At 55.5% G+C, this 21483-nt stretch overlaps 1 protein-coding gene across 4 annotated transcripts; it reads left to right on the top strand.

Moving 5' to 3' along the window:
- The first annotated feature begins 1091 nt into the window (after nucleotides 1–1091).
- KCTD15 (potassium channel tetramerization domain containing 15) lies at nucleotides 1092–20524 on the top strand. 4 transcript variants are annotated; one of them, XM_037729807.1, is made up of 7 exons: nucleotides 1092–1261; nucleotides 3849–3944; nucleotides 5625–5717; nucleotides 6342–6517; nucleotides 12140–12284; nucleotides 16059–16364; nucleotides 17564–20524. In XM_037729807.1, exons 3-7 carry the CDS (start codon nucleotides 5652–5654, stop codon nucleotides 17720–17722), a joined length of 852 nt encoding a protein of 283 aa, XP_037585735.1. In that variant the 5' UTR covers nucleotides 1092–1261; nucleotides 3849–3944; nucleotides 5625–5651; the 3' UTR covers nucleotides 17723–20524. The 4 variants fall into 4 exon arrangements, with proteins under 4 accessions (XP_037585735.1, XP_037585733.1, XP_017359724.1 ...); XM_037729805.1 differs by lacking the exon at nucleotides 1092–1261 and adding an exon at nucleotides 2038–2191; XM_017504235.2 differs by lacking the exon at nucleotides 1092–1261 and adding an exon at nucleotides 2038–2191 and having other exon boundaries at nucleotides 3846–3944.
- The last annotated feature ends 959 nt before the right edge of the window (nucleotides 20525–21483 follow it).

Raw genomic sequence — 21483 nt, 5'->3', positions numbered from 1 at the left:
GTAGTCGACCACAGAGCCGGGACGACCTCTCGGGCCTGGCCTGGCCAGGGTGCGGAGCGCGCAGAAAGAGCACTGTTGAACCGAAGCTGGGAGCTGGGAGCCTGTAGGTACCGGGGCATAGGGAGCAGAGTGGGCAGCCCTTGGGCCTCGCGGGAGCCCCCCACCCCACCCCTGCACAGATCCCTGACCTACTTCCGGGCCTTTTCTGTTCCAGGAGCAGCTGAAAATCCATAAATTAAGGAAATTAACTGATAGGGCCTGCGGCATCTTTGTAAGCTATTTAAATCTATAAATTTACAACATCTTCTGCATATATCAAGTAATTGAACTAACTGCAGGGATGTAACTTTAATGAGAAAATTTCCCCCTTTCTCCTGTAGTTCGAGCTCGAAAATAAATAAATAAATAAAACCTTCCCTTAGGAGGAAAGTTTCGGCTAATTCCCTCGTGGAGAAGTTACGGAAGCGCGGTCTGGACTCTCTCTCCACGCGCGCGAGGTCCTCTAGTTGAGGGAGAAAGGCCTCCCACTTCACCCTCCCCCTACTGGCACCCCCAATCCCTCGTACCCTGGCTCCAGGCCGACCCGAGGGTCCCCCAAACCCAGAGTGCGGCCGCTAGGGGGCGCTCAGGCCAGGCCGGAGCTCCGGGTCGGGGCCCAGGAGCCGTTCCCAGCCCGAGCGCACCCACCCCGCGGCCCCGGCCGAGCTCTGGCCCCGGCGTCCCGGGAGCCAGGCCGGGGGCGCAGTGCCGGCCGGGCGCCCGCTCCGTTTCCTACGAGCGGGGAAATGGTCGCGGAGGGGGAGGCAGCGGCGGCACGGGCGGGGCGCAAATGAAAGAGGAGGAAGAGGAAGGGGAGGAGGAAAGGGAGTGGGAGAGGAGGAGGACGGGGCAGCCAAAGCGGAGAACGGGGAGGGGCGCTCAGGGCGCGGACCTCGGCCGCCGGGAGTCTTGGCCGCCACCGTCTCCATCGCGCCGCGCGCGTAAAGGAAATGGCGCGTCTGGCCGCGAGCGGTCGGCCCGGTGCCCCCGCGCGTCCCTCCCCCGCGGTGGCCGACCGCGTGTCCGCAGACGTCACAGAAGAGGGGCAGCGGGGCAGGGACCCCGGGAGGGCGGCCGGGGAGCGGGGGGAGGGGCGGCCTGGCCCCCGGCTCCGCTCCAGCCCCGGCCGACTCGCAGCCCAGTTTCTTCCCAAGTCCCGCCCCCAGCCCCGGGCGCCGCGGCGGCGGCTGCTCTCCTCTTTGTAACCGAGGAGTCAAGAAATGTGAGAAACGTGCCCTGTGTTACTTATTTGGGAACCGAAAATTTATGCCCAGCTGAAAACGCCCGGGGAAATATTACATCAGATGAAATGACAATGATTAAAATCAGCCTCTACCCCGCCCCCTCCCCGAGCCCGGAGGAGGCCCGGGCGCCGCGTGGCCGGCCGGCGGGGGGCGGGGGGCTGGGCCGCGGAGGGCGCTGGGGCCTGGGTGCACCGCTCCCGGGAGGGTCCTGGCCGCGGCCCCGGCGGGAAGGCGCGGGCTCCGGGAGAGGCGGGTGGGGATCTCCGGCAAAAGGGGGGGAAACGGCGCGTTTTTGTCGCCGAGCGCGGCAGGCGCGGGCGCGCGGAGCTAATTGCGACTCTAATCCTCTGCCCCGCGGCGCAGCCGAGCCCCGAGCCAGGAGTCGCAGCGCGCGCCCGCTCGCGCTGGGTAATTCGAGGCCGGATCGCTGCCCTTTGCGTCCCGGCTGGGCCGCAGCGAGGCGCCGGCTGGGAGCTGGAGTGTGGGGCTGGTTTTCTCTCCGGCAATCGAGGGAGGCCGCCGGAGAGAGAGGAGGGAGGAGAGGAGGTGGGAGCGGCAGGAGGGCAGCCGGAGAGCGGCGCGAAGAGGAGGAGGAGGCGGAGGCGGCGGAGGCGGCGGCGGCGGCGGCGGCGGCGGCGGCGGCGGCCGCGAGGAGGGGAGGAGGCGAGGGGAGGGTGGGGAGGGGAGGCCCCGGCGCGCCGCGCCGCGAGGGGCCGCGCGAAGCGGGGGCCGGGGCGGGAGGGGTGGGTGGGGGGAGGGTTGGGGGCGAGAGAGAAAGTAACTCCAGGACGAGACCGGAGCGACCCGCGCAGCGAGCAAAGGAGGCGAAGCTGCGCCCGGCGCCCAAGACCGGCGACTGCGGGGGGCGGGGGCTGCGCCCGAGCCCGATCCGCCGCTCCGGCTCCGAGGTAAGCCCTGCGCGGGCGGCCACCGCTCAGCGCCGCGCACCCCTGTCCGCGAAGTGGCTGGGATACCGAGAAAGTCGCCCGGCGAGGGTCCGGACCTAGGCGGGGGCGGCCGCTTTGTCCCTCTGCTGGACGGCGGGGGCTGGCGGCGCTGGGGCGCCCAGCACAAAGGCCTGGTGCGAGAAGGGGGCTGCCCACGTGGGCTGGTCCTGGCCGCGGGTGGACCCACCCCACGCGGGCCGGCTAGGAGCTTCCTGCCGCGCGGTGTGTGTATATTCGCGCGTGTGTGTGTGTGTGCGTGTGCGCGCGAGTGTGCCGGTTCCCGCACTCTGGCCCCTGTACTGGGCCGAGCACCCTGCAGGACTGGCGAGTTTCCGAGGTCAGAAACGGGCTCACGCAAGTGGGGCTTCGGGATGCACAAGGCCCGGCTTGGCGCCCAAAATCAGAGAAAGTCTCCAGCGGGACAGATGTGCTACCTCTGACGCCCACCCCACGAGTCCAAAACCTGGCAGAAGGCTGTCGCTCTGGTGGTGGTCCAGGGCGCGCAGGGTTTGGGGCTGGAAGTGGGCCGCGATGAGACTGGATCGCCGCCTGCAGATTCGGTTCCCCGCTGCTCGCCCTCACCCCATGACCTGGACGTGCGCACCGGGCACACTCCCGCAAACACACCCCGGGTGGACCCCCGCCGCTGCAGCGCCTTTCGGTCTTCCGGCGGCCCCCACCCCCGACTGCAGAAAGATAAGCTTCAAGTTTTCGCTCGGTATCTCAAATGTGCATGAAGGAATTTAACTGCCCGAGTGAAAAACAGCATTAGTTTCAATTATTTTTTTTTTAATCCCAGCAACAATAAACTTGGAGAACAAAAGCGCTTTTACGTCCTTAATTAGGCGAGCTTCCCATCTGTGGTCTCCAAGTGTCTGCCTCTTGATTTAACTTTGTCCCCGCCCCACCTCCGCCGCACACCCCTCCCCACCCAGCCGGGCTCGGGCGCTTCGGGTGCCGCGGCCACCCCGCCCCGCGGCGCCTCCAGTCTGGGCCCAGCCGGCTCCCGTCGCCCCTAACTTCACACCGGCCGGTTGGCTCCGCGGCTTAGGGCTGGCACGCACCAGGTGGCTCGCCTGCCTCTGGGGCCACCCCTGGGGAAGATTCTGCCGGCCCCCGGGACATTCGCCCCCGGCCAGCGCCCTGAGTGTGGAGCCGAAGGGAGCGCGAGTGGCGCCTTCTGTTTACCTTTTATGGTTAAAATAACAGCTTAGCAAAGAAGCGACTTCACGAAGAAGCGATTTAGTGAAATCGTCTCAAGCTGCCGCAGCTCAGCCAGTTTAATCACCCCCAGAGAGCCGAACAACTGCGAGCGCAATGGGACACAAAATCATTTTGTGTGTAAATGAGCGTGGCATTCTGCTCACTTCTCTCTGCTCGGGTGGGCGGGGCTCGGTGGCGGGCGGGCAGGGACCCGGGTCTCCCACCGCAGCTGGAGAAGCGGGTCACTACCGGACCAGTTCGGAAACCCGTGGGCCCTCCTGTCCGCTAGCGCTGAGGCCCTTGCAACAGGCCGGCCGGGGCGTACTGAGGCTGGGTGGTGGGTTTTGATGCTGGTGTTGGTGGAATGAACTTGTATCTCTCACTGCACCCACTTCTGTGCTTCTAACTTCAGCAGTGGTCTCCGGAAGAAGGTTGTGGTCCCGCACGGATGCGCTTGTTGGGGAAAACCTTGGAGATTCACAGAAAGGCGTAAAGCCTGGGGCTTCCAACGGTAAGTTTCTGGTTTACCATGAACATCAGGTTGTGCTTGGGAGAAAAAAGGGGCCAAGAACAGGGTGGAGCAGCTTCTGCGATGGGGGATTAGTGTTCATGTCACTCTTGAAGAGTGTCCTGGTACTGGAGGAAAACCTCTTGCAGTCTGCTTTGATAGAATTGCAGCAGGAATTCCTTCCTGTTCAATTTATCCTCAAGGCGTCTTCCCTTCTGACTCCTCCCCCAGCAGAGCTTCCTAGGGCAGGATCATCCCTTCCTGAGGTCTGTTTTGGTTCCCAGAACTTCCTTGAGCTAAGTGACCTGGTTTGGTTTGGTTTGGTTTAAGCTTTCTGGAACTGAGAAATCCCAAAAGCAGTGGACCCTGAGCCCCAGTGAGGGTATACATTAAACATCACTGTCTGCTCATTGCAGTCTTGCACCCTAGTTTTATGTCAGGAAACTTGCCCCAGCACTCAGGGCAGAACAAGTCACAGGAGAGCAACCTTACTTACATTTGCAGGATTCGATTTTCATTTGATTAAAATTGGATGTTGAATTTCAAGGCACAAATTGCGATCTCAGAGTTTTCATGAGAAGAAGCAGTCTCATGGGTCCCAAGAATTTCATGTGGTTGCCCTCTTAAAGGTGAAACCTGCAAGAGATGTCCAGGATAGGTTTGTGGAAGCAAGTGTCTGTGGATGTGTCTGAAGGGGGGTGACTATTCACTGCAAATCTCCTACCTCCACTTGGAGACAGCTGTAAGTTCAATGAAAGGAGCTGTAGAATTCTGCCCCTCCTGCATAGAGCCAGCAAAGTGCCCCCCCACCCCACCCCCACCCCGTGGCCTCCAGGGACGGAGGGACAATCTTATTTCAGGTGGCTATGGCACAGAGGAAAGTCACTGAGTGCCCCTGGGGGAAGCAGTAGAGAGTCCACTGGCTGATCTGCTTGCCCTCTGCTTCCTTCTGGCCAGCTCCTGATGCCTTGGGGGGTGTGTGATCCTGAGGGGCCTGGAATGCATTAGACATAGACAACGCCACTCTGGGAGTCTGGGGAGAAACTGTGAGGTGCAGACTAGGCAAACAAAGACAGGTTTTCACTGCTATTGGGAGCCACAGAGGAGAGGTGGTTTCCCAAGTGACTTGCTGTCATCCGTGTGCCTGGACTTCTGCTGAAAGGCTTCTTGTGTCTGGCGAGATGCAAGTTGTATCTTATCACCGTGGGGATGGTAGTAAGAGAGGTCCTAGGTTTCGAAGCCCACGGAGGGCGAGGGGTGCTTCCTGAGCCATGGTCCACAAGGCCATTGCAAGAGGAGACACGCTTGGTAACACGGCTTGAAACCAAAATACCAGGAAAATCCGATTTGTTCTGAAACATTTTGAGGCAATAATGGTGAGCATATGTTTCAGTGCTATCATTAGCTGAATTAGCAGACATGGAGCTGCCCAGAAAACACATGTGACAGTGCGACGTGTGTGTGCATGTGTGTTTATGTGTCCTCTGCTAGGGCCTGGAGGCCTGCTTTGGGGTGTGGAGACAGGATAGAGAGATGGTGGCGGTGGAATCAATTAGGGAGGGCTGCATGGACCTCACCGGGTCTCAGAGAGCATGCAGAAAGGACAATTCTAAGCGTCTTTGACTCCTCGGGAGATGACTCCGAGGAATAAGCCTTCTCTGGTTCTGTCAATCCCTCCCACAGATACTCTGGGCAGAGATGGAAGCCTAGATGCCTCACCGCAAGGAGCGGCCGAGCGGGTCCTCGCTTCACACACACGGCAGCGCCGGCACTGCGGTGAGCCTGCAGGGTGGGCTGGGTCCCCGCTGGGGGTCCCCTTTCCCTTCTTCCCCAGCACCTATTCACTGACTGTCCTTCTTTAGGGCCACCACATTCAAGGTGGCTGTTGACTGGCTGTAGGATTATGTATTTTTGAAACAAAACGCTCTTAATTTGATGTGAAATTTACTACATGTATAAAACTCAACGCCTTAGGTGCTGAGGAAGTCACTAATTTAGAGGTGTCTCGTTACTGAGACAAAGTTGCAAAAAACCCCTGAATCCCAATTCACAAATTGGTGATTCGTTTGTCAGGGGATATTTCACATCTAACACATAAGCCCTCGACCTTTAATTAGAATTTTGCAGTTTGTTTTATGCCCCTGGAGGCTGACACCTTGAAAATTTTTTTTTCTTGATTTCTTATTGCTAATAAGCATCTTTCTTTTTTTCCCTGTGGTACTTTGAAGAAAATGATGCAAATACACTTAATTACAGTGGTGGCCATAATTTGTCAGCTGAATATGTGATCAGGCAGCGGCGGAAGTGATCTGATTAGATCTGTGATCACACTCGCCATAAAGGGAGTGCGTGGCCATGTCGTGGAGAAACTCTTGTGTTCCACTTTGTTTCCATCTCTAGGAGGGAGGAAACATGTCCCGGCTGTCTCTCACCCGGTCGCCTGTGTCTCCTCTGGCTGCACAGGGCATCCCCCTGCCAGCCCAGCTCACCAAGTCCAATGCACCTGTGCACATTGACGTGGGTGGCCACATGTACACCAGCAGCCTGGCTACGCTCACCAAGTACCCCGACTCCAGGTAAGAGTTAGCTGCTTGAAACACGAGGTATGTGGCGGGGGCTCAGGGCAGCATCTGAAACCTGCTGCCTGGGGGATCTGTCCCCCCTGTCACTCCATCCACCAGGCTCTCCAGAGTGCTCAAGCTGACACAGACCAAGGGAGCTAGGGTTGGGGAGTATGAGTCTGCCTGTTGAAAGCTGCTATGCACAGAGGCTTGTGACCTGACTTGGTGGCATTGGTAGTGCACGATGGTGCTCCTGACCCACCTGCGGGGGCCTCAGGCTTATTCAGAGCCAGCCCCGCCTCACCCTGCCAGTAGCAGTCTAGGGAGTCTCATACCTTCAGGGTTCCTCTAGAGTGAGACTTAGGCCTGGCCTCTGCAGGGGGTCATTTGTGAGTGATACTAAGTAGGTAAGTCTTGGGGTTACGGGGGTGGGTGTTAGTCCTATTTCCTATTCCACCGCTGAGAAATTCACAAGGGGAGGGAGGAGGAGCTGTGGTGAGCTGCAGTGTGCCATCTTTGTCATTTTCAGTGGCCACTGCTGGGCCTTTGAGACTAGCAGCTGGCTTCCCTTGGAGCTGGTATTGCAGTGACTAGCTAGGAATGAGCCACATACCCCCATCAGTGGATAAAGGGTCTCTGGCCAGGACCCTGGCTGGGGGTTTGCAGGGTACCCCCCATGCTGCTGAACTTACAGACTGCCCAGGCCGTTGGGCCTGCAAGAGGTGCGGGGTGCTGGATGCTGCCTACTCTCCTGCTCTTCCCTGCAGGGCGTTTCTCTCCTGGGTGAGGGACCTGCCTTCCTCCTTGGCACGGCAGCAGGGCTGGCCTGAGTTGGGCTGGGTCTCTGAGCAGCTTGTTCAGCTGAGGATGTTTGCTCCTGGCACAGAGAGGCGTCCATCGCTCCCCTGGGGCTGCCGAAGGCTGAGCGTGGGAGGGCCAAGGCTGTGGGCATCACCCCTGTGTTATGCATTTAAAATAACAGGAGGAGCTAATTAATCCCCCAGACACTGAGGGATCGTCTCTGGGGAGCGTACGTGTCAGGCTGCCTTGTCACCGGTTTGGTTGCTCAGAGCAGGGAGAATGGTGGTGCATGGAGGTGGCTTTCCGAGCCTGTTGGGGCTACCATGGAGCGCTTGCAGGGGCAGGCATGCTCCCTCGAGTAGGAAAAACTGGAAATGCATGCAGTGTCTGGCTCCAAATTTCGCGAGTCTAGGGTACAGATGGTGACTGGCATTTCAGTCCCCCAAGTAGACAGAGACTCAGCCTGGGGCCCTGTGGCCTTGGGGCTCATGGGGTGGGGACAGAGCCATGGGGCCAGGTCAGCAGTTTGGGTCTGTGTGCTCACTCGCAAAGCCCTGTCTAGGATGGGAGATGGATTCTGCTTATTTAATTTCAATTTTGCCTTCTGCTGCATTCCGGAGTTGTTTGAGATAGATCATCCCTTAATCGGTTGTCGACGTTTGTCAGTGAAATTCATAAAACCTCAGCCCACAACCCTCTCTGAAGAGTGTTTCCTGAAATCAGACAGTTGCCTTTCTGATTTGGAGTAATCACAGCCCAGGCCCTGGGGGAGGTGGGTGGGAGGCCCTCCTGGTTCTCGGCTCCTGGCTGCTACCTGGGAGCAGGAAGGCAGAGGGCCATCTCCCCCCACCAGGCCCTGCTCACCCATCACTCTGTTCTGCAGTGTAGGCTGTGCTCTCATGGAGAGCTAAGGCCCCTGTGGCCCTGTGATCTGGCCCATGGAACCCTCCTGAAGTGCCCAAGGGGTGGCAGTCTACGTTGGTTCTCCCCCAGGGCTGGGGCTCGAGATGGATCTGTTGTTCTGCCTGGATGGCCTCTGGCTGCCATGGGGGTGCTCTGCAGGCCTGAAGCTTTGGACTAGAGGCCAGGGATGGTGTGACCTGTAGGATAATCAGGACAGGGAGTCGGGGAGGAGGGGCCTGAGAAGTAGGCCGGGCAGCTGTGCTGGCAAGAGCCCCTCAGATTTCTCCTGTCCTTCCTGTAGTGGATTATTAAAATGGAAGCACTGTTTTCCACCAATTCTGGAAAAAATCCATCTCACCCAGTGTCACTGATCTATAAGACACCTAGAGATGGAGGATTAAGTGCTAAGGTCCTCAGGGGCTTTCTGGATGGTGGTGATGACCTGCCTGAGGCAGCACTGTAAAAGCTCGGGACCTCCATCCTCGGCTCCCCCCGGGAACTCTGCCTGGGCTTCTGGGTCTCAGCGGCCGGGGTAGCCTGGGTGAGAGAGACAGCTAAAGAGCCTCGTGCTGGGTGCCTCCTCTGGTCTGCCCAGGAGCAGTCACCGGTCCTCACCTGAGACAGCTGAGTGCAGACAGGGCTGAGAGTGGACTCCCTGGGCCAGCTCCCTTGCTGGTATCCTGCCTGCTTGACCTCCCTTAGCTGCCGCCATCACAGCCACACTCTGATATCCACCCCAACTGTGGGAAGCATCTAATGAAGATGGCCAGGAGCTTCAAAACTCATAAAACCTGGTCCCTGAAACAGCCAGGAAATTGAAGCCACAGCTTTTTTTTAAAAAAGGAAATAAGATGAAGGCCGTCCTGATACTCCACCACTGTGCACACAGGGCAGGTGGTCAAATGCATCTTTTCTGCCTCTGAGGGTCCTAGCTGCTGCAGTGTGAACTGGCCACCTAATTCCATGGAGGACTTTGGAAACTGGTCCCTCAAACCCTGCAACCTCTCGCAGAGGGTGGCATGGGCCATATTCCACAGGGAGTATGTGGAGCCACTGATGGAGCTGGGAACTCACACTTGCAGCCCTGAGGATGACTGAGGGCTCCTCCGTGGGGATTATCCTCATCTTTCTTCAACATGCTCATGTCCTTGGCAGCCTCCGACGCTGAGGGCATGAAAGGCTTCTGTCTTGGGAGAGGCTGTGCAGCTGCCAGTTGATCCATGAGCCGATACTGAATGATGGAAAGATCTAGAATCAGCCAGTCCTGAAATAAGGCAGATGGAGAACCTTCTAAGCTTGCACCAATAAGACAACCTAGAACCCATCCAGCCCTGGAATTGTGGGTACATCAGGAGTCTTCTAGACCAACAGGACCAGCTAGAGCCTCAGCCAGACCTGACGTCAGAATGGTTGGGAACTCAGCCAGGCCTAGAACGCTGTCTGCTTGCATGGACTTTGGAGCTCCACCAGGAAGGGTGGGGAGAGTTCCCAGGGAAGCTGACGGTTTGGATTTGCTGACTCACCTGTGGATGTGGCTCTTACTTCCCACTGGTGCCACATGTGGATGCTCAGTCACCTGCCAACCACTGCCTATGGTGTCTGGCAGCCTCGGCCAGACGTATCTGTCTCCAGGAATGCTGGGTGGCCCTCACTGACATCTGGATGCCCACACTCTGCTAGGCCAGGTCCTAAGGCTTTTGGAACTGGAGCCAGCTGTGGAACCCACAAGCCTTTCCAGCAGGGGCTGTGACCTGCAGTGCCACTGTCACCAGGCCTAGGAGGGTGACGGGCTCATCAGTCTTTCGAACTCTGAGATGAGGCATATCTGGGTGGCTGCAGCTCTGGTTCCGCAGGCTCTGACCTCCCCACGCCCATCCACGAGGCAGCCTTGCCTCTTTCTTTCTTTTCTTTTTTCTTTTCTTTTCTTTCCTTCCTTCCTCCCTCCCTCCTTCCCTCCCTCCCTCCCTCTTTCTTTCTTTCTGTTTCTTTTTTCCTTTTTCATTCTTTCCTTTCTTGTGACAGCATTAGGTTTTCTTGGCCTGGCTGGAGTACAATGGTGTGATCTCAGCTCATTGCAACTTCAAACTCCTGGACTCAAGTGATCCTCCCACCTCAGCCTCCCAAGTAGCTTGGACTACCAGTGCATGCCACCACACCCAACTAATTTTTAAATTTTTTGTAGAGATGGGGTCTTACTGTGTTGCCTCGGCTGGTCTCGAACCCCTTGTCTCAAGTGATCCTCTACCTTGTGCTGGGATTACAGCTGTGAGCCACGGTGCCCAGCTAAGCCTTGCCCTTTATAGTGCCCTGTGCCAGGACAGAGACCTGCACCATGTTCGCAGAAACTCCATACCAGAGCAGACCATCATGGTGGATGCCTTGAGTGTGCCAAGCCATCAGAGCACAGGATGGTGTGGACGGGAGGCCCTGAGGGCAGACTTGGGGGCTCTAACCCCCTCAGCTCCTGCCCAGCTAGTGTGTTGCGGGTGCAGGTGGCAGTGGGGCAGGGCCCTGGAGGTGGCTGACTTGGAGTGGACAGAGGAGTGGGCTGCTGTGAGGACAGGGGCGTCCCTACTGGTGCAGGCAGAGAGTGAGGGGCTTAGGCACCAGCTTGTGTGCAGGCCAAGCTGGGAAGCCTATGTCCCAGGTTGGAGCTACTGTTCTCCCAGCTGTGCAGAGAAGCTGCCACCTTGGCAGGGTCCAGCTGGGCAGGAGTGTTGCCCCACCTGCTGAAGGATGTCTGGTGGTGCTGCCTTTGGGGAAATGATGCCAACCTCCCTCCTATTCCCAAGCCAAGCCCTTGGCTACCCCCACCCTTCTTTGGGGTTCTAGTTATCTGTAGCTTGACCTGGGCTCTGCCAGGGAAGTTGCCAAACTAGAGGCAGCTGCCCTGGGCACTGGGGAGGTGGGATCAGTCATGGCTCTGAGGCCTGGCTCCTTCTCCCCGGAGTGGACAGGGACAGGCATCAGGGGCTCCCCAAGACCCTTTTCCTGGTCCTGCATTTGTTAGAACCACTGCCCTTCAGAGGACAGAGTACCAGCTTCTGCCTTCTCTCCAATCCCACTCCACCACCCCCAAGGGTGATGTGCATACACTCTGGCATGTGTGCATACATGCATGTGCTGTGCTGCATAAGTGTGCATGGCTTCTGTGTGTGTACACACTGGCATGTGTCTATGCCTGTGTTGTGTGTATGCAAGGGCCGTGTTGCATGTGTGTACTGAGGCACACTTGCCATCCCTCCTGCCTGCCTCTGTTTCCTCCCATGGGCTGAGTGAGCAGCAGTCAGGGGTTTGTGCCATCATGTCTGTGGGCGCCTGGTATTGACAGGTGTGTGTCCTTTCCTGGATGTGTCTGGATCTGCGGGATATGTGTGTGGGTGGAAGGAAGGGACTGCGTGGCCCTGTGCCTGTTGCACAGGCGTGTTGTATCTCACACTGGTTTACATGGGTTGGGTGGGGAGGATGTGTATCCTCATGGACCATCCTGGCTGGTTTACTGGGTGTGTGGCTGTTGGTGAGGGTGTTGGGTGGTTCATGTGCATTTTCTGGGTGGGTCTGTCTGGCAAGGGTGTGTGCACCAGGCCTGTGACCAGCTGGTTTGTGTGTAGGAGGTAAGGTATTTGTGTCTCACTATAGCTTTCCAGGCCTGTAACATAACATGTGTCGGCGGGCTCGTGTGTACAGCTGGGTGTGTCCTTCTCTGGCTGTGACTTGTGAGTGTAGGCACGATGTGTAAGGTGCCCTGATAACTGTAGCCTGGCCGCCCCGGGTGTGTGAAGATGTTGTCAGGCCTGGAACAGCCCCAGAGTCGCCCAGGTCAGGTCCCTTGCCCCTCCAGCTGCGTGCGCCCTAAGGAGTGTGGGCGAGGCATGGGGAGACAGGCCGACTTACCCCATCCTTCAGACATCCCACCTCGCTCATCTCTCCCAGAATAAGCCGCCTCTTCAATGGCACCGAACCCATCGTCCTGGACAGTTTGAAGCAACATTACTTCATCGACCGGGATGGGGAGATTTTCCGCTATGTCCTGAGCTTCCTGCGGACGTCCAAGCTGCTGCTCCCGGATGACTTCAAGGTAAGTCCGAGGCTGACGCCCCACCCACCCCCACCACCCCCTGCGCTGCCTGTGGGATGGCATTACTCAGGGGATGCTGTGACTTAATAAATGGACCCCTGGTTGTCATGGCAACCATAAAAAGTTAAACAATGAAGCCGAGGGCTAAATCAGTTTTTCTAAACTAATTTTGTTTTCTCACATTTTTAGCTTATTTATCAGGGTATATAAAAACAGTTAAGCTGCACAACGTACCCCTGCTGAACGTTTGTCATATTTAAGGGTGGGCACGTGCCAGCATTATAGTAGTTAGAGGTTCATAAATCTGTTCCATTGGTTGGGCGCAGTGGCTCAAGCCTGTGATCCCAGCACTCTTTGGGAGGCCAAGGTAGGTGGATCACTTGAGGTCAGGAGTGCGAGATCAGCCTGGCCAACTTGTTGAAACTCCATCTCTACTAAAAATACAAAAATTAGCCGGGTATGGTGACCGGCATCTGTAATCCCAGCTATTTGCGAGGCTGAGGCAGAAGATTCTCTTGAACCGGGAGGTGGAGACAGAGGTTGCAGTAAGCTGAGATCAGACCACTGCGCTCCAGCCTGGATGACAGAGCGAGACTCTCCCTCTCAAAAAAAAATTCTGTTCCGTGTTGGATAATTTGCAGGTAGAAACGCCCTGATGACCCAAACAGATACCCTTTATACGCTTTAAACAAAAGGTAACCCCCAGGTCACAGGGTGAGCCTGTCCGGGCAAGTGACGTGGTTCTGTGGGTCCTGCCTCATTCTTAGCCCCTCCGAGGTGTCAGGGACCCTAGGAGGAAGGAAACTCGGGCCTGGGTACTGTGGTATGTATTAATACCAGCAAATGTCCGTCCTTCCTTCATTCCTTCCTCTATCCAGAGGACCAGTAGCCCTGGGGCCTTGTGTTTCATCCAACTCAGTTACTGGGTGCCAGCCACTGAATTGAGGCTGAAAACACAGTGAAACACACACTAGGAATTGCTCCCAGAAACTTAGAGTCTAGTGGGTGGACAGATGTTGAACTTGAATTCCATGTGACCTGGGCCAGGTGGGTTTGGAAGAAACAATGTTTATCTGGGTGGTGAAGGCAGAACAGGGGCAAACACAGGTGTGAGGGCCTTGGTGCAGGGGGTGGGGCGGCAGATGGCTTGATGCATTCCAGAACTGGAAAGAAGGTGTCAAGCCTGGAGCCTTATGGACTAGGAGGGGAAGGGCAGGAAGGGAAGCTGCTGTTTGATGTCAGGACCTTGGCGGGCAGCCCAGTGCCTGGCATTTAATTCTGAATGCAGTGGAAGGGGTATGTGCAGGGGAAGGACAGTCAGATCTGCAAATTGGGAAGGTCTCTTCAGCTGTTGTGTGCAAAAGGAGGCAGGGCAGGGCGGGGGTGAGTACAGTGGATGAGGCCCCTTCCCCAGGCCAAGGGAGGCTGGGTGGAGGCTTTGGACCAGGATGGAGATAGAGAAGATGGAGCAAAGTGGACTTCCGTTTAGGACAGGCACAGTGGCTCACTCTGTTCATCCCAGCACTTCGGGAGGCCAAGCAGAGAGGATCTTTTGAAGCCTGGAGTTCAAGACCAATCTGGGCAACAGCAAGATCGTATCTACACACACACAAAAAATTTTTTTTTAGTTAAGAAAAGGCCGGGTGCAATGGCTCACATCTGTAATCCCAGCACTTTGGGAGGCCGAGGCAGGTGGATCACCTGAGGTCAGGAGTTCAAGATCAACCTGATCAATATGGTGAAACCCCGTCTCTACTAAAAATACAAAAATTAGCACCTGTAGTCCAATTGCTTGAACCCATGAGGTGGACGTTGCAGTAAGCCGAGATCGCACCACTGTACTCCAGCCTGGGTGACAGAGCAAGATTTTGTCTCAAAAAAATAAATAAATAAAAATTAAAGCAACAAATAAATGTGAGGCTGCAAAAGCACATGGGTGAGCACTGGCAGTGTAAGGGGCCTCTTGCAGGTGCCTTGGGGCTTGAATTCTGAGTGGGTGAGTGGAGGCTTGGGGTGTACCAGGCTGTTGGAGTATGGTTTCTGCCCCTGCATGGGAGAGCTGGTGGGGCATCGGATGGAGAAATCCTGGGCCATGAGAAAAGCTGAGATTGTCTGGCATGCAGTTGTCATTTAAAATCTCAGGAGAATGGCCAGGAGTAGTAGCTTACACCTGTAACCCCAGTGCTTTAGGAGGCAAAGGCAGGAAGATCACTTGTTCCCAGGAATTTCAGACTAGCCTGGGCAACATAGAGAGACTGGGAGACCCTGTGTCTACAAAAAAAAAAAAAAAAAATCATAAAAATGATCCTGGCATGATGGCTCATGCCAATAGTCCCAGCTACTCGGGAGGCTGAGGCAGGAAGATCCCTTGAGCCTGGGAGTTCAAGGCTGCAGTGAGCTATAATCACATCACTGCACTCCTGCCTGGGCTACAGAATGAGACCCTGTCTAAAAAAATAAAATTAAAAAATCTCAGGAGCAAGTGTGAGTGGAGAGAGCAGAGGCCCAGGATAGAGCTCTGAGGAACCCTTGTGCTAGGCAGGAGAGGCCTGACCGATGACAGGCCCAGAGGTCAAGGTTAGAATCTAGGCCTCCCTCCAGGTGGTTCCAAAAGCCAGGGCCAGCAGGTGGAAGGGACTTAGGGCCTATAGGACAGGGGGTTGGGCTTCTTGCCTCTTCATCAGGCATGAGTCATGGGACCTATGGGACCTTGGCCATTCCTGGTGGGATGGATACGAGTGAGCGTGTATGGTGTACGTATGTGGCGCAGGGCATGAGGCCACTGTCAGCGCCTGAGGGACAGTCTGTGTGAGCCTGCCCAGCCCAGAAGGGGGCTGCCTGGCAGAGGGTGGGCTTCCCTTCCCTGGACACTGCCTGCTTGGGCAGGGGTTGGGCTAGGCACTTGGCACATCTTGCATCCTTTGACTCACTTTCATTCTCAGAACTGGGTGTTAATATCCATTCTATACATAAGGGAACTGAGGTCAGGCACAGTGGCTCACACCTGTAATCCCAGCCCTTTGGGAGGCTGAGACGGGTGGATCACATGAAGCCAGGGGTTCGAGACCAGCCTGGCCAACATGGCAAAACCTCGTCTGTACTAAAAATATAAAAATTAGCCAGATGTGGTGGCAGGGGCCTGTAATCCCAGCTACTCCCGAGGTGGAGGTTACTGTGAGCCGAGATCAAGTCACTGCACTCTAGCCTGGGCAACAGAGTGAGACTCCATCTTAAAAAAAAAAAAAAAAAAAAGGAACTGAGATGCTCAGTAAGTGAGGTTTAAAGGTCTCAGGGCTGGTTGATGATGAAGCTGAAAATCCAACCCAGGCAGGCCTGGCTAAAGATGAACTTTTTTTGCCTCTGGGTGGGCACAGGCCGGCTGCCCTGTGCCCAGCAAGATCTCTTCTCTTGGTGGGATTCTAAGACAGCAGCAGGTCCCCAGGCATGGGCGCAGCCTCATCCTCTAGTGGAGCTTCCGGGTCTTTCCATGGGGAGTCTTCTCTGCCGAGCGCCTGGGGCCAGATGGAAGGGCTCAGGGGTATTGGCACAGATGTACATCAGCAGCTGCCCTTGGGATAAGGCTAGATTCTTTATACTTGCAGACACTCAGTGGCCCCATCTGTACAATGGGTGCAACCGGCCCAGTCCACCTGATACCCTGGGGGTGGCAGTTCCTGCAGAATTGGTTGGAACTGGCAGGCCGCCTCCCCACTCCCCGACTTTCCCAACCCCTGAGCCAACACATACAGCAACACTGTGTGCGCACGTCCCCAGGACTTCAGCCTGCTATACGAGGAGGCGCGCTACTATCAGCTGCAGCCCATGGTGCGCGAGCTGGAGCGCTGGCAGCAGGAGCAGGAGCAGCGGCGCCGCAGCCGAGCCTGTGACTGCCTGGTGGTGCGCGTCACGCCTGATCTGGGCGAGCGGATCGCGCTCAGCGGCGAGAAGGCCCTCATCGAGGAGGTCTTCCCCGAGACCGGAGACGTCATGTGCAACTCCGTCAACGCCGGCTGGAACCAGGACCCCACGCACGTCATCCGCTTCCCGCTCAACGGCTATTGCCGGCTCAACTCCGTACAGGTGAGGGCTGCGCGCCGCCGCCCCCCGGCCTCCGCGGAGCCCTCCAGGGGCAGAGCAAGCTGGAGGGAGACGCGATCCCTGAAATGGTGAAGCCCTCTGTTCCATCCTGCAAAAAAGGCAACAATGTGTTGATGCATAATTTATGTCCCTCTCATAATTAAATGATGACGCCTGGGGGATGGACTTAAAAAAATCGATCTGTACTGTTTTGTTTTTTTTTTTTTTTTTTCCAAAAGGATGTACTATAAAAATGGCCCAGAGTATTTTCAACAAAGCGTGCTTCATTTGACACCCAGAGTCTGACTCTGGATGCAAATTAAACCCAGGCAACAGGCGAGGCAGGACAGAGGCTGAGTGGAGAGGTGGCCAGGAGCCCCTTCCCTCTCTCCCTGCTGACCTGAGAGCTGCCAGCACCCACCAGCTGCCAAGAGAATGCCTGAACGGGCTCTTCCTGGATGGGTCTGAGAATTGGAGAGCTCAGATGGAGACAGGGTCTATTTTCTAACAGCGCTTCGCAGACCCAAGAGCCTGGCACATTTCTGGGTTGGGCAGAATGGGCTTTGCAGGGAAGAGGTCCCCCCCGCCATGCACACATTCCACAGCCTGTTGGTCAGAACTTGCTAGTTGCAGGAGACAGTAATCAGACCCCACCCTCACAGAGGCACAAGCCCACATAGTTGTGTAGGCCTGCAGAGACTCAAATATTGAGAGGACCTCTTTTTCTCTCCCTCCAGAGCTCACATGAGCTGATTTGCCCCAGGCCTTAAACCACCTGGAATGCACAGCTCAGGGAAGCCGGTGGATGCCGAGAGGCTGGGGGACAGGGAACTCTCCATTATGGGGGCAGGACTCGGGGAGGACGCTTGGGGCCTTGTGTCTGGAGAAAGGGCACAGGTTATACCCTAGAGAAGAAAGAAGGGACCCAAGGGCTCTTTTTGCCTCCCTGAATCAAGGCCCTGAGGGCAGCAGGATGGTGGCATGGATAGGGTCGCTCACCTGGGTTTGGTAACCTGAGGGGTCTCTGGGCCTGGCCACTCCCATCCCTCTGGTGGTGGAACCCAGCACCTGGTTCTGTAGGGAACTTTGTCAGTGAGTGAGACTGAGATGGTCACATCAGAAGGTGCTCTGGCTGCCTGCCAGGCCAAACCTGGTATCCTCTTGCAGCTGGGCCTTGATGACCTCTGTTTCTTCCTGGGCAGGTCCTGGAGCGGCTGTTCCAGAGGGGTTTCAGCGTGGCTGCGTCCTGTGGGGGCGGCGTGGACTCCTCCCAGTTCAGTGAGTACGTACTTTGCCGGGAGGAGCGGCGACCACAGCCCACCCCCACTGCTGTTCGGATCAAGCAGGAACCCCTGGACTAGGCCCTGCTTCAGTGCCCACCTGGGCCCCCCCAGGGACCTGGAAACAGTGCTGGGGAGTTCTGCCTGTGCGTGCTTGGCTGTGGGCATGAGACCGAGGGTGAGGCTGAAGGGTCCGAAGCTGGCACAGGGAGCGCCAGGGCCCCAGGTGTCATGGCAACAGAATGTCGGATGCTGGAGGCATGCCTGCCAAAGGATTGTTGATGTGACCCAAAGATGCAGCAGTGGGAACTCCGCTGCCAGTTATCCCAGCCCCTTGGCTCCCGATCCTGGTGCAGCATCCTCTGAGGACCCAGGGCCTGCAGGGGCAGGGTTGGAAGAGGCATCTGCAGCTACTCCAGAGGAGCTGTTTATCCTTCTCCACATGGGGCATACTCTGGTGATGGGTCTTCTAGCGTCTGAGATGGCTTATTTTTCTACAGTATTTAAAATGGAAGCAACCATAACTGCAAAAGTCAGAGAGGCCGACAAGGACCAACGCTTCTTTATCTGGTGCTCAGTTCTCAGTCGGACGCGCATCACGGCCGCAGGGTAGACGAGCTGCCTGGCATTCAGGCCCAGATGCCTGCAGGGCTGGGTCTCTTGGGACAGATGCAGCGATGTGTGCTGCAGGGCTGCTGGGAGGAAAGTGGTAGGGGCCTGGGGGCTGAGTGGCTCTGTAACCATCTGAGACCCTCACCTTTGCTGCCGTCTGGGGCTCAGGCTCTACCCCTAGGTCACATGACCTCCTACTGCCTGAGGGGCTTCCAGTCCTGTCTGTGTGGACTGGCACCTGGGCTGCTGGAGAAGCCTCCTCCCATTCCGACCAGCCTCAGGGCTGCACCTTACCTCAGGAATGGGCCCCACCCTGAAGGGGCCCATCTGTCAGCAGCATCTTCTGGGTCCCCAGCTCAGGGAGCCATCCCCAGCTCCAAATTTCTCACTCAAATATGCACAGAGTTTTAATTAAACTTGTTACGCTAGCCTGCCAAGGAGACCCAGACACAGGCAGACCTGGCGCTCTTGACCCCAGATTCCAGTGAGGACTGGCCCGGAGGAGTCCTTGCAGACCTGCTGACTCCCTTACGACAGGCCTAAAGATGGACCCCTCCCCCCAGCCTTGTGACAGCTCCCCATGTGTTCTCCAGTGAAGAAACTGCAGAGGACTAGTGGGCGGGGCTTCCCAACCATCACCATCCTGTGTACAATGGCTGTAGGCTTGTATATGGCTCCTTTAATATTGTAAAGATGCTGATGTACAATTGTCGTGCATTTGTGTGAACACACTGCGTTCCTAGTCCATGCCATAAGTGATGCTCTAATGAAAAGACTGGAGGCTCTGTCCTGTGCAGAAGCAGCAGCTGGACTTCCGCATTCGGTGTTGTACAGGGAGGTTTGCAGGTGGAACGGAGTCCTCTCCCTCAGATCCTTCAGTTCACATCGAGGTGGTGGTGGGGGAGGGTCAGTGGCTGGGTCCTGAGCTTGGAGTTATTTATTGCATTTGGGTGCCTGTCCCCTCCAGGCAGTACAGATTCTGAATTCTGATTCACAGCCCCTAGCCAGATGGGAACTGGGAAAGAGACAGAAGGTATCTGGGTGCTCTTGAGCCCTGTCTTAAATGTTTGGGATTCTCTCTCTCATTGTTCCTTGGTTGGGGCTGATGTCCTCTTTAGAGCCACACGTAGTGCTATGAGAAGATGGTAGGTGGTGGCTCAGGCCAGCTGGGGAGGACCAAGTCACACAGCCAGCGTGAGACCTGCAGTTCACCTAAGCACAGAATGAGATCTCAGTATGCCTCTATGTAAACAGATTCACATAGGCCTCCAATATTAATAAGGCTTTTTGCATTTTTTTCCTCAAAGCTCTTATGTTCTAACCCATGAGAACCGTTTTACCTGCCCCTAAGGGCCACCAGCTTCGACCTGCCTCAGAGGACAGCAGCACAGACCAGCTGATCCCTGTCTGAGGCCACAGAGCAGACGCCATCCCCCTGTACAATCAAATTTGCTGGACAAACTTGATAGGTTTCTCTGCTTAGCAACGAGCCTATAGTTGGCACATCTGTGTTTTGGCATCTGAGGCTCCCATCTGAGTGGAGGAGAAAGTGTTGTGTATATTAGCAAGGAAGTCTTGTGAAAACAGCTCGATGCTGTGTGTGTTTATGGATTTTTCTGATACAACAGCCAGCATGGTTACCGATTGGTAGAGATTCTTGAACATTCCCAAACTCTCGTTTTGAGTGAATCATTGTGCTAAGAATAAAATTTAATAAAGAAGGGGGAAAAGGAGTAACTCTACCTGACTAAATGTTACTCTAATTTATTTATTTCTTTACTAATTAAGTAAAATCAGGAAGTATGATTTTTACATCAACCAGAGAATTTCTGAATTTGTAGGGAAACACCGTGTTCCCATGATGATGCTGTAATTCTAATATACCTAGTCCCCATAAACAGTAAGTACAAATTATTCCTTTAAAGCATTTTTACACTTCCTGGAATGAATATATCATAAGCAATCTTTTATCAAATGCCAGCAGTATAAATGTTACTTCTGCTCTTTGCAAACCTCAAAACTCATTTCTCTTGATTATAAGCAACTGGAGAGAACCGTGCCAAAGCTTCACAGTTTCCCACCAGACCCCTGCCAGTGAGTTCAGAGAACTCGCAAAGCCACAGCAGGTGGCCCCAGCCACTGCCCCGCTCACATGGGGCCCAATGCCAGGTCACAACACTAATAATATCTTTCAAAAAATGTCTCTTTTTTTTTTTTTTAAGCTACTGCTTGACTGTTCCTTAGAATAAATAAAGGATATTTTATAAATTACAGCTCTAGCCCTTGGTTTGTAATTCACGAAAGCAGCCACAAACAGGTACTCTGGCATGGGTCCTCAGGAGCCACCACTCCTCACACTTGGGACCTGGTATGGCTACTGAGTAAGACCTTAACATCTGAAGTCCCAAATCCCAAAGCTTCCTGATCTGAAGACCGACCAAAGAGCAGCCGCATGGTCTCTAGGTGCTCAGTGCACATACTGTTGGCAGATCTGGGCGGGAGGGTGGTACAGGCATGGCCTCCCTTCACCTCTCCAGACCCCCAAGCCTGGACTCAAGTGTTCAGGGTGTGATGAGCATGTTGTGCTATGTTGGTTTTGCATATGTAGATATCTGTGAACGAAACAACTAACATTTAAAAAAAGGAAAGTGGGTCAGTCACAGTGATTCATGCCTGTAATTCCAACACTTTAGGGGGCTGAGGCGGGAGGATTGCTCAACCCCAGGAGTTCAAAACAAACCTGGGCAATTTGGTGAGACCCTATCTCTACAAAAAATATTTTAAAATGAGCCAGGCATGGTGGTGTGCGCCTATAGTCCCAGCTGCTCAGGAGGCTGAGGTGGTGGAAGGATTACAAGTCCAGGAGGTTGAGGCTGCAGTCATCCATGTTTGCACCACTGTACTCCAGACTAGGCAACAGAGCAAGCCTCTGTCTCAAAATAAAGAAAATTAAAAAGAGAAAGCACAGCCAGGTGTGATGGCTCACGCCTGTAATCCCAGTACTTTGGGAGAGCGAGGTGGGTAGATCCCCTGAGATCATGAGTTCAAGACCAGCCTAGCCAACATGGCAAAACCTTGTCTCTACTAAAAAGACACACACACACACACAAAATTAGCCAGCGTGGTGGCACACGCCTGTAGTCCCAGCTACTCGGGAGACTGAGGCGGGAGAATCACTTGAACCCGGGAGGCAGGGGTTGCAGAGCTGAGATCATGAGACTCCATCTCAA

Source organism: Cebus imitator, unplaced genomic scaffold (genome assembly GCF_001604975.1).
Source record: "Cebus imitator isolate Cc_AM_T3 unplaced genomic scaffold, Cebus_imitator-1.0 Scaffold318, whole genome shotgun sequence".
NCBI lineage: Eukaryota > Metazoa > Chordata > Mammalia > Primates > Cebidae > Cebus > Cebus imitator.
The sequence above is the reverse complement of the archived record's forward strand: the minus strand, read 5'-3'. Positions and strand labels throughout refer to the sequence as shown.